This window comes from Suncus etruscus, chromosome 9 (genome assembly GCF_024139225.1).
Source record: "Suncus etruscus isolate mSunEtr1 chromosome 9, mSunEtr1.pri.cur, whole genome shotgun sequence".
Taxonomy (NCBI): Eukaryota; Metazoa; Chordata; class Mammalia; order Eulipotyphla; family Soricidae; genus Suncus; species Suncus etruscus.
The window spans coordinates 41,532,896-41,545,601 of NC_064856.1; the positions used below are offsets into that span (position 1 = coordinate 41,532,896).

General features: G+C 40.7%; 1 protein-coding gene across 1 annotated transcript in view; it reads right to left on the reverse strand.

Annotated features, from left to right (window-relative positions):
* The window catches only part of ANKRD42 (ankyrin repeat domain 42), a 44,747-nt gene that overhangs the window by 13,603 nt on the left and 18,438 nt on the right, over positions 1-12,706 (reverse strand). The window contains exons 5-7 of the mRNA XM_049780048.1: positions 12,411-12,546; positions 8,345-8,545; positions 3,826-3,951 (exon numbers count right to left, since the gene is read on the reverse strand). Of these exons, the coding sequence (XP_049636005.1) occupies positions 3,826-3,951; positions 8,345-8,545; positions 12,411-12,546 (463 nt within the window). The remainder of the gene's footprint in view (positions 1-3,825; positions 3,952-8,344; positions 8,546-12,410; positions 12,547-12,706) is intronic.

The window sequence follows — 12,706 nt, forward strand, 5'->3', positions numbered from 1 at the left end:
ACCCAGGGCAGATGCAGGTTCAAACCCCAACATCCCATATGATCCCTGAGCCAGGAGCGATTTCTGAGCACAGAGCCAGGATTAACTCGAGCGCCGCTGAGTGTGGCCCAAAAGAACTACAACAACAACAAAAAAGGACAAAAAGATTATAATAGGAGCCAGAGAGATAGCACAGCTGTAGGGCAGTTGCCTTGCACGCAGCCAATACTGAACACACGGTGGTTCAAATCCCGGCATCCCATATGGTCCCCCATGCCTGCCAGGATCGATTTCTGAGTGCAGAGCCAGGAGTAACTCCTGAGCACTGCCGGGTGTGACTCAAAAAGAAAAATAAAAAGTTACAATAATTAATGGGTTTGAAACCAAAATCTAGATTTTTCTAGTTTTTTGCTCAGGGATCACTCTTGGTGGTGCCAGGGATTGAACCCATGTTAGCTACATGCAAAGCAAGTGCCCCAACCACTGAACTATCTGCCCATCCTATTTTTAAATTCTTATCCAGTGCTAACCCTTCTGCTTTCTATAAGGCACAGCAAATCTTTAAAAGACCAGAATATGAGCACAAACCAGAATGTGAGCAGAAATCAGTTAGCTAAGCAATTTCTAACTTTAGCACTCAAAATCTAGAAGCCATTCAAGCCATTATTGATTAACTAAACTCTGTACCACCTTGTTTATTCTTGTCCAAGAACATGTTCACTCAAAATTAATATTCACATCCACAACTATGTGTATTTATCTATTTCCCTAATCCTGACAACTCTATGAGTTAATTTGTTAACTACTATTACTCCTCTTAAGGTCATTTGAAGATTCAGAAAAACTGGAGGTTGGAAGAATACAGAACATTAAAACATGAGTTATTAAAACTCATATTAAGGGGCTGGAGAGATAGCATGGAGGTGGGGTGTTTGCCTTGCATGCAGAAGGATGGTGGTTCGAATTCTGGCATCCCATATGGTCCCCCGAGCCTGCCAGCAGCGATTTATGAGCATAGAGCCAGGAATAACCCCTGAGCTCTGCCAGATGTGACCAAAAACTAAGAACAAAACAAAACTCGTATTAAAAGATATGAAACTGCATGCGCGCTCTCCCCTGAAAAAAAAATAGATATGAAACTGGAGCCAGAGAGATAGCATGGAGGTAAGGCGTTTGCCTTGCATGTAGAAGGTCAGTGGTTTGAATCCCAGCATCCCATATGGTCCCCTGAGCCTGCCAGGAGCGATTTCTGAGCATAGAGCCAGGAGTAACCCCCTGAGCGCTGCCGGTGTGACCCAAAAACCAAAAACCAAAAATAGGAAAAAAAAAAAAAAAGATATGAAACTAAAACTGATATTGAGAACTGTCTTAAAAAGAAATGAGCTCCGGGGCCGGGCGGTGGCGCTAAAGGTAAGGTGTCTGCCTTGCCTGCGCTAGCCTTGGACGGACCGCGGTTAGATCCCCCGGTGTCCCATATGGTTCCCCCAAGCCAGGAGCAACTTCTGAGCACATAGCCAGGAGTAACCCCTGAGCGTTACCGGGTGTGGCCCAAAAACCAAAAAAAAAAAAAAAAAAAAAAAAAAGAAATGAGCTCTGATATTTACTAGTTGTATGAACCCATACTCTGTGTCTAAATTCAAATAAGTTAATTTATTTAAGGATCAATACAATAGAATTGATGCATCACACACAGTATATAGAAATTAGCATATAGTATATAATATAGATATATATATTTATATTATATACATATATGTGTGTATATATTAAGTGTTGCAAAACAAGGTGACCTCAACAATTTTTAAGGGCTGCAAAATCTGTGAGTGGAGAAAATAGTACAGTAGGTAGGGTGCTTGTCTTACATGAGAGCAAACCAGGGATTCCTAAGCTGAAAGCTTGGAGTAAGCCCTGAGAATTACCCCCCACCCCCCAAAAAATATCTGAGGCTGTATAGCGATCAGGGCACTTACCTTGCATATGACTAATCTGACACCCAGGTAGTCCCACAAGCCCTATCAAAATGATCTCTGAGCTCAGAACTAAGAGTAAACCCTGATCACTACTGGGTAAGCCCTTTTCTCAAGAAAATTACAAACTTACTTATAAATCACAAATGTTGAATTTTGTAAGACCTGATGAGGTTTCACACAACATTTCAATAGTATATCATCAAGGGAGGATAGGATGTAGAGGAAGCTAAAGAGGTGCTAACTGTAAATTCAATTTATATTAAGATAGAATAAAAGAAGTTTTATCAAACATTCTTATATGACTAATGTAATTTTCTAAGATAACAATATGCAGTGCCTAAAATATTTTGAGTTTGAAATAATTATTTAAAGCAAATTAAAGTATTTACATTAGATTTAGCAACTGTCAAGTGGCTAAGTGCTTCAATAACAGACACTGCACTTACATACTGAATCAAAGTTAAAATGAAAAAAATTAGGGACCAAAAAAGAGCACAGCAGTAGGGTGTTTGCCTTGCATTTGGCCAACCCAGGACTAATGGTGGTGCGATTCCCGGCATCCCATATGGGTCCCTGAGCCTGCAAGGAGCAATTTCTGAACGAAGAGCCAGGAGTAACCCCTGAATGTCACCAGATATGACCCAAAAACACAAACAAAATAAAGGGGCCGGAGAGATAGCATGGAGGTAAGGCATTTGCCTTTCATGCAGAAGGTCATTGGTTCGAATCCCGACATCCCATATGGTCCCCGTGCCTGCCAGGAGCAATTTCTGAGCATGAAGCCAAGAGTAACCCCTGAGCACTGCCGGGTGTGTCCCAAAAACCACAATAAATAAATAAATGAAAATAATAAAATAAAAATAAAAGTAAATAATAAAAATGTGGACACTAAATTAAAATTTAAAAATTAATTAAAATTATAAAAACAAAATTATAATCCCTTTATTTAATTTTTTTTTTTTTTTGGTTTTTGGTTTTTGGGTCACACCTGGCGGTGCTCAGGGGTTACTCCTGGCTGTCTGCTCAGAAATAGCTCCTGGCAGGCACGGGGGAACCATATGGGACACTGGGATTCGAACCAACCACCTTGGTCCTGGATCAGCTAGCTGCTTGCAAGGCAAACGCCACTGTGCTATCTCTCTGGGCCCTATTTAAAATATTTTTAAGAAATAAAATTAGGGGCCAGAGAGATAGCATGGAGGTAAGGTGTTTACCTTTCATGCATAAGGACGATGGTTCGAATCTCGGCATTCCATATGTCCCCTGTGCCTGACAGGGGCAATTTCTGAGCATAGAGCTAGGAGTAACCCCTGAGCGCTGCCGGGTGTGACACCCCCCCAAAAAAAAAGAAATAAAATTAAACATTTGTACACCATATGTAGTAGACTGACATCCCCATAAGATATAGGGTAATTTTTACATTTTTAAAATGTCTTTAATTCATAATTTGGTTGAATGGTCATACCCAGCAGTGCTCAAGAGCCACTTCTAATAGGGTAAGGGGGAGTGGGAAGGACATCATATGATTCTAAAGACATCATATGATTGTAAGGACATAGGGCACTCTAGTCCTTTGAATCATCTTCCTGGCCCCAGATTCATACATAATTATTTTACAAAGAAAAGCTGATCATCGGGGCCGATGAGGTGGCGCTAGAGGTAAGGGGTCTGCCTTGCAAGTGCTAGCCAAGGAAGGACCGCGGTTCGATCCTCTGGCGTCCCTTATGGTCCCCCCAAGCCAGAGGCAATTTCTGAACACTTAGCCAGGAGTAACCCCTAAGCATCAAATGGGTGTGGCCCAAAAAAAAAAAAAGAAAAGAAAAGAAAAGCTGATCATTAAAGTTACAACTGAGAAAGAAACAAAATCATAATTTACCTTTATGCATAAGAGTAGATCCATTATTGTCACGTTCATTAACATTAATTACTCCATCTTCTATTAATTTCTTAAGCAATTCCAAATCACCTTTAAAGGCAGCCACATGACCTGGAAAAGCTAAAGCTATAAATAAAAATTTCAATATTTTAGTATACACAAGTTACCCATTTTTCCCTACTTAAGGAGAGTCATAAAATAAAAGAAAATCATAAAATAATCACATAATTACGCATCATTTCACTCTCAAGAAATACTGCCTAGAGAAATACTGCACCAGAACTATCAACTATTTTCCTTTTTTCCCTTATGCCATCACAAAACACAAGAAAAATGATCATTTTCAACCCTCTGTATAAATATACACTTGGTCTCAAATTCTGTACTTACATAGACCTTTCTGTAAGAAGTTTTTAATAAGCAAATTAAATTAGAAGAAATTATATGTATGCATACATATATGTGTGTGAGTATATTTAACATGGGTTCTAGCACATAATAGATGTGATAATATGATTTAAATTATAGTAGCTATACATGATTATTCAATTTCTGGCACAACAGCAAGCATTTGTAAGATCTGACTCAGTTATCCCTCTTTGGCTAGGAGACAGAACTATTCGAACTTTGTAATGTGGAAAGGAGGCATCCTACCATAGCCTAACAGTATTTAAAAAGTACAAAGTTGGGGCCTTACATTGTCCAGTTCTACATTTTATTAAGGGTCTGCAGTAATCAAGATAGTACAGAAAATAAAGAAAACTATCTATCAATAAGAATGTAGAGGCCAAAATACATACATACAGGTAACTGATTTTTTTCTAATTTTTATTTTTAATACCATGTTGACCAAGCTGTTCATAAATAATCATTTTATGCATTAAATGTTCAAGTACCAATCCCACCACCAGTGTAATCTTCCCTTCACCAACATCCCCAAACTCCTACCTACCACCCTAGCCTGCCTCCATGCAGGCACAGACTTACTTCATATTAATAGTTATAACAAAAACAAATGGAATTATCAAAATTTAATCCATACCTGTCTATTTGAAATGACTGTTATATCTCTCCATGTTATTAGTAAAGCCAGTGTCTAACGATTTATATGACTCTAAGAGGTGATATTTGAGCCTTCTGTGTTACTGTTTAGTATCAGCAGCCATTAATTTCTTTTCATAAAGCAACTATATAAAGAGCAAATATTTAAACAAAAAAATCTGAAATTACAAATCTCCTAGAATACTGAAATGTTGCTGCCCATGAGGTAAGCAAATATTTCATATGTCAGGATCTAAAGTTAACCAAAAGAAAAAAAAAAAGAACGGGAAAAAGGGGCCGGAGAGATAACATGGAGGTAAGGCGTTTGCCTTGCATACAGATCAGTGGTTCGAATCCCGGCATCCCAGGAGTAACCCCTGAGCGCTGCCAGGTTGACTCAAAAACAAAAAACAAAAAACAAAAACAAAAACAAAAAAAGGATCTAAAGTTTGATTTAGAATTAACTGTAACCTAGCTTCGCTGTAAACCTAAGTACAGCCACAACAAGCTCAAGTTTTAAGGAACAAAGACTAGGCCTCCCCTCTACTACTTCAACTGATGCAGATCCCAAAGCCCCTAAAACAGCCATAAATTCCACTCTAGATATTTAGATATAAAAGGAAAAACCGTAGACAACAGCCAATCGACTTAAAGGTTAACTGTAATAGTTTGAAGTTTCTGTAACCCTATTCGAGAAGCCGGAGAGCTCACTAAGGGGTTGTTGCCCTAGAGGGGTGACCCCAGCATGCGGTAAATAAACTCCCATGCCTTACTGCAGTGCTGTTCATCTCCTGTGGTCTCTGTAGAACGAATCTCAAATTAAAACCAAACACTTAAGGTACAAAAAAAAGGCCTTAAATTGAAGAATTAACATAGGAGAGATGGCTGAAAGAAGCCCTGGGCCCACTGGTGGTGGTAAGCAGGCGCTCTGGTATGGATGTAATATTGGAATAAAACATGCATAAGATTTAACTAACAAAAAAATAAGATTTAACTAACAATATTATAAATATTGTTTATTTATTATAGCAGTACCTAAAATAAAACTCATTTAAAAAATGGGCAGGAGAGGTAGCACAGCATTAAGGCGTTTGCCTTGCACACGGCTGACCCGGGACGGACCCAGGTTCAATTCCCAGCATCCCATACGGTCCCCCAAGCCTGCCAGCAGCAATTTCTCAGCAAAGAGCCAGGAGTAACCCCTGAGTGCCTCCGGGTGTGGCTCTCCCCACAAAAAAAAAAACAACCTCATTTTAAAAAATGCTAAGGGCATTTTAAAAATTACCTTGGGCCCGGAGAGATAGCACAGAGGTGTCTGCCTTGCAAGCAGCCGATCCAGGACCAAAGGTGGTTGGTTCGAATCCCAGTGTCCCATATGGTCCCCTGTGCCTGCCAGGAGCTATTTCTGAGCAGACAGCCAGCCGGGAGTCACCCCTGAGCACCGCCGGGTGTGGCCCAAAAACAAAAAAATAAAAAATAAAAAATAAAAAAATAATAAAAGTAAAAATTACCTTAAATGACTACATTAGGGGCCCAACGAAAAATGTCTTCCTTGCAAGTGTATGGCTTCAAGTTTGATCTCTGGAACCTCCCCCACAAACCTCTGGCAAAAACTGTAATTCCCAGTGTAAGTGCAGTCCCAGTACATCACAACCAAAACCCTACCCCTGATCCATCAGAATAAGTATGTGACCACCAGACATTACAACAAGTTCAATCCTTGACAACATAAGAAAGATATTTAATTGGTACTTCATCAACATTTAAAACTTGTATGAGTATTCCCCCCCCCCCCCCAGTTTGGAGCCACACCTGACAGTGCTCAGAGATTATTCTCTGTATTCAGGGATCACTCCTGGAAGTGCTCATGGACCTTAGGTGGTGCCAGGAATTGAACTGTGTCATCAACATTCAAAGGTAAGCACATTAACTTCTGACCTACCTCTATACTAAGAGGGGGTGGGCGGGTGGGGGAGAGAGAGAGAGGTGGGAGAGAGGGAGAGAGGGGGAGAGAGAGAGAGAGAGAGAGAGAGAGAGAGAGAGAGAGAGAGAGAGAGAGAGAGAGAGAGAGAGAGAGAATTCATATAGATTGGGATATAGTTCAGTTGTAAAATTCATGCCTTTCATACATGAGACTTAATCACAAACATCACACATCAAAAGAACACAGGGACTATCCATATAATGGAATCATACTTAGCAATAAAATGTAAGGTACTGGGGCCGGAGCAATAGCACAGTAGATAGTGTTTGCCTTGCATGTGGTCAACTTGGACTCAATCCTTAGCATCCCATATCATCTCAAGCCTGCCAGAAATAACATCTGAGCATAGAGCCAGGAGAAACCTCTGAGCACCCCCCAAAAATTAATGAACTTCTAATATAAACAGATAAAGCTCAAAAATGGTTCCATTAGAAAATTCAGAGTAGAGCCCGGAGAGATAGCACAGCGGCGTTTGCCTTGCAAACAGCCGATCCAGGACCTAAGGTGGTTGGTTCGAATCCCGGTGTCCCATATGGTCCCCCATGCCTGCCAGGAGCTATTTCTGAGCAGACAGCCAGGAGTAACCCCTGAGCAGAGCCGGGTGTGGCCCCCAAAACAAAACAAAACAAAACAAAAAACAAAAAACAAAAAAAAAAAAAAAGAAAATTCAGAGTATTGGGGCTGGAGAGATAGCATGGAGGTAAGGCATTTGCCTTTCATGCAGAAGGATGGTGGTTCGAATCTCGGCATCCCATATGGTCCCCCGAGCCTGCCAGGGGCGATTTCTGAGCATAGAACCAGGAGTAACCCCTGAGCGCTGCCCGGTGTGACCCAAAAACCAAAAAAGAGAAAGGAAGGAGAGAGGGAAGGGGGAAGAGAGAGAGAGAGAGAGAGAGAGAGAGAGAGAGAGAGAGAGAGAGAGAGAGAGAGAGGAAGGGAGAGAGAGAGGAGGGGAGAGAGAGAGAGAGAGAGGAGGGGAGAGAGAGAGAGAGGAGGGGAGAGAGAGAGAGAGAATTCAGAGTATTAACAATATTTGAGGGCCCGGAGAGATAGCACAGCAGTGTTTGCCTTGCAAGCAGCCGATCCAGGACCAAAGGTGGTTGGTTCGAATCCCGGTGTCCCATATGGTCCCCCGTGCCTGCCAGGAGCTATTTCTGAGCAGACAGCCAGGAGTAACCCCTGAGCACCGCTGGGTGTGGCCCAAAAAACAAACAAACAAAAAAAACAATATTTGAGATAAAAATATTTTATAATTTGACTATGTCCAAACATTTCTAAATATATGCATATCTCTCCTGGCAGGCTCAAGAGACCCTATGGGATGCCGGAGATGGAACCCAGGTTGGCCGTGTGCAAAGCAAATTCCCTACCTGCTGTGCTAGAACTGACCCTCATAACATATCCTAATAAAACATTTGCCACATAACTTCCTTATTTACCTTTAACACTTACTCTTCTTATTAAATGTTAAATCATTTCAGGTTTATTACTTACTTTCCTGATTGTTTGGATCATTTCCTTCAGATTCAGTCCCCTGAATAAATTTTAAGATCTTGTGCTTAAAGAACCTCTGAGCCAAGTCAAACACATTTTCTCCATTATCATTGAAGGCTTTTAAAGCTTCAGTTTTATTGCTCATTCTATTCAGCAGGAATTTAAAACAATGAAGGTGACCTTCCATGGCTGCTAAGTGAACTATAGACAAAAAACAAAACAAAACATTTTTAGCAGACAATAAGATAAAAAAACATTAATTACAATGAACATTCCTACTCTAATAGGGATTTACTCTGTGTATAAATCTTTTTTCAAAGAATGTGTTTTTTATTCAGTTTTTAAATCACACCAAAGCATTAGATTAAACAAATATGTTTATAGTGAGTAGGCATCAGAAAATTATCTTAAACAGGGAACTTCAAAACATGCAGCATACAGGTAAGTGAAAAATTACTAAGTAAGGGGCCGGGCGGTGGCGCTAAAGGTAAGGTGCCTGCCTTGCCTGCGCTAGCCTTGGACGGACCGCAGTTCGATCCCCCGGTGTCCCATATGGTCCCCCAAGCCAGGAGCAACTTCTGAGCACATAGCCAGGAGTAACCCCTGAGCATTACCGGGTGTGGCCCAAAAACCAAAAAAAAAAAAAAAGAAAAATTACTAAGTAAGATGGATGGATGGTTGGGGGGAGGGAATAAACATTTATTTTTATAACATGTAGTTGACCCAGGTTCAGTCCCTAACACAGAGCCAGGAATAAGTCCCGAGCACCACCAAGTGTGGCCTAAAAATAAGATCAGTGTTCAGGGATATAGCACAGTATAGACCACCTGATACACATATAAGAGGTCACAAGTTTGCTATTCAGTACCATCTTCCTGAACAAGCATCTATATATAGTCTATATATCATCTACAGGTACATTTTTTTTCCTTTGGTTTTTGGGCCACACCCAGTGATGCTCAGGGGTTACTCCTGGCCATGCGATCAGAAATTACTCCTGGCCATGCGATCAGAAATTACTCCTGGCGTGGGGACCAAATGGGACACCGGGGGATCAAATTGAGGTCTGTCCTAGGCTAGCACATGCAAGGCAGACTCCTTACCACTTGCGCCACCGCTCCAGCCCCTACAGGTACATTTTTAAAATGCTCATTGTCAAGGAAATGTAGACCAATTAAAACAACAATAATGTATCCCTTCACTGAGAATGGCCTATTCCAGAAAAATCAGAAACAACTGCTAGCAGGGATATGGATAAAAAGATATCCTAGTATTTGCATTGGCAGTTTTGTTTCCTGAAAATGGAAATGGTAACAAGTTCAGCCACTATGAAAAGTGATCTGGATATTTCTCAAAAAAGTATAAATACCTACTATTTCCTTTACTGATTCCATTCTGAAATATCTATCTATCCAACTCAAAAAAATTATAAATTCCTACTATTTCACTTACTGATTCCATTCTTAAATGTCTATACAAAAAGACAACAACACTTGTGTTGAAAATTTGAAGATATGTGCACACTTATGTTCACTATTTAAAATACCAAGATCAGGGGCCCGGAGAGATAGCACAGCGGCGTTTGCCTTGCAAGCAGCCGATCCAGGACCAAAGGTGGTTGGTTCGAATCCTGGTGTCCCATATGGTCCCCTATGCCTGCCAGGAGCTATTTCTGAGCAGACAGCCAGGAGAAACCCGAGCACTGCCGGGTGTGGCCCCCAAAAAAAAAAAAAAAAAAACCAAGATCAGGAAATACTTCTCAAGCGACTCAGAACAGATTAAGAGAGTATAGTATATATACAGAACCTATTCAACTAAGGACAGATTAAGAGAGTATGGTATATATACAGAACCTATTCAACTATAAGCTAGAAGATGAAACTTTGTTTTGACAAGAGCTGTGTTTTTGTCTTTTTTTTTTTTTTTTTTTTTGGTTTTTGGTTTTTGGGTCATACTGGCAGCACTCAGGGTTTACTTCTGGCTCTACACTCAGAATCGCTCTTGAGGTGGCGCTAGAGGTAAGGTTGCAAGCGCTAGCGTAGGACGGACCACGGTTAGATCCCCTGGCGTCCCATATGGTCCCCCCAAGCCAGGGACGATTTCTGAGTGCATAGCCAGGAGTAACCCCTGAGCGCCAAACGGGTGTGGCCCAAAAGCCAAAAAAAAAAAGAATCGCTCCTGGCAGGCTCGGGGAACCATATGGAATGCTGGGATTCAAACCACAGTCCTGCAAGCAAAGCAAACGCCCTACCTCCATGCTATCTCTCCTACCCCTGTTTTTTGTCATTGCTTTTTGTTTTGTTTTGTTTTTGTTTTTGTTTTCCTTTCTTCTTTTGAATTGATATTTATATCCTCTAGACAGATTTCTCCCAGCTTTTTTTTTTCTTTCTTTTCTTTTCCCAACAGAACCACAGAACTTGAATCATCTTGTTCTCCCTCATAACTTAAGGGGAAAATAAATGGATGGTATCAAGAACAACCAGCTCTATGAACATTGAGTGGAAGTAAAAAATGATCAAACTTAAGCACCAGACCCAAAGTCAATGACACCAGAATCGGTACCCAATCTGCAACAATCTATACAGTACACAAAGGAGACCTCTTAACTAGCAGTCCATGGGGCAAAGGGGCGGGGCAAGGTAATGGGATGCATGCTGGGAACAGGAATGGAGGGAGGACAACACCGGTGGTTGGAATGGCCTTAATTCGTTTTCACTATGTACCTTAAATATTACTGTGAAAGATTTGTTATTCACCTTGATCACAATAAAAATTATTAAAATATAAAAGGAATGAACTAGGGCCGGAGACATAGCAAGGAGGGAGGGTGTTTGCCTAGCAGGCAGAAGGACGGTGGTTTGACCGACATCCCATGTGGCCTGAGCCTACCAGGACTGATTTCTGAGCATAGAGCCAGGAATAACCCCTGAGTGCTACCGGGTATGACCCAAAAACCCAAAAATAAATAAATAAACAAACAAACAAGAGGGGACTTGCTAAGCAAAAGAAAATGGAAGGAGAAAGTACCAAATTATCTAATTTATATATAAATAAACAATAAACAAATAATGGAACAGCAACGAAACAGACCATATCCAATGAACCCTTAGACTCAGAATTCTGAAGCACAGATTGAGGTTATCAAAAAATAGAGATAAAGGGGCCGGAGTGGTGGCACAGAGGTAGGGCACATCGCTGACCAGAGTTTAATCCCTAGCATACCTGCATCCTGTAAAGATCCAGGAATGACCCCTGGGCACAGAGCCAGGAGTTAACACCTGAGCCCTGCCTGGTGTGGCCCCAAACAAAATAAATAAAACAAATTAACTTAAGGCTGGGAGTGTAGCCCCAGTGACAAGGTACCTGCTTTACATATATAAGGTCCTGGATTTAATCTGGTATCATACAAAACTAATTTAATCTGGAGTCATAAAAAAATAAGTTTTTAATAATACTAGATGGTAGGTGAAGAAATTATTTGTTAAGGAGAGTAAATCAAATTAAAAATTTTCCTGTTAAATTAAAATTTTCATTTGTTAATATGGTTCTTCAAAAAGGTGAGAGAAAACAATCACAGGAGAGGTATATAACTAGGCATATTTGGGGAGTAGGGAGGGAGTCAAGGAGTATCTTCTAAGTACTGCTCAGGAGGCCTGGGAGCTATTCCCAATAATTCTTGGCCAACTAGGCCAAAGTTTCAATACAAGAGTTCAAGAATGTAGGGTCCGGGCCCGGAGAGATAGCACAGCGGTGTTTGCCTTGCAAGCAGCCAATCCAGGACCAAAGGTGGTTGGTTCGAATCCCGGTGTCCCATATGGTCCCCTGTGCCTGCCAGAAGCTATTTCTGAGCAGACAGCCAGAAGTAACCCCTGAGCACGGCCGGGTGTGGCCCAAAAACAAAAACAAGAATGCAGGGTCCAACAACATACTGCTGCTCAGGTCCTTAACCCCTATACTAATTATTTGGGAGGGACTAGTACAATGATCAGCTTTCATTTCTCAAAATGCTCAAGCATTTTTAAAAGTTATATTAACAAAGATAAAAATATTTGTTTCTTTTCAATACCTGGAAGATTTCCATTGTAGTCCACATCTTCAATGCCACATCCCCATTTAACTAAAAGTTGCAAACAGCCAAGTCGCCCATGAAAAGCTGCATAGTGTACAGGTTTCCAATCTCTCCTATCAGTTAGGCTGGGATCCTGGTGGTAATATTTACAAGAACTCAGTTTATATAAACTCCATTTTTTTTTTTAGAAAATTATTAAGTCTAGCAGACTAACTGCAAAGACGAATGAATCTATTCTCTTTTCTTTCTTCTTTTTTTTTTTTTTGTTTTTGTTTTTGTTTTTGGTTTTGGTT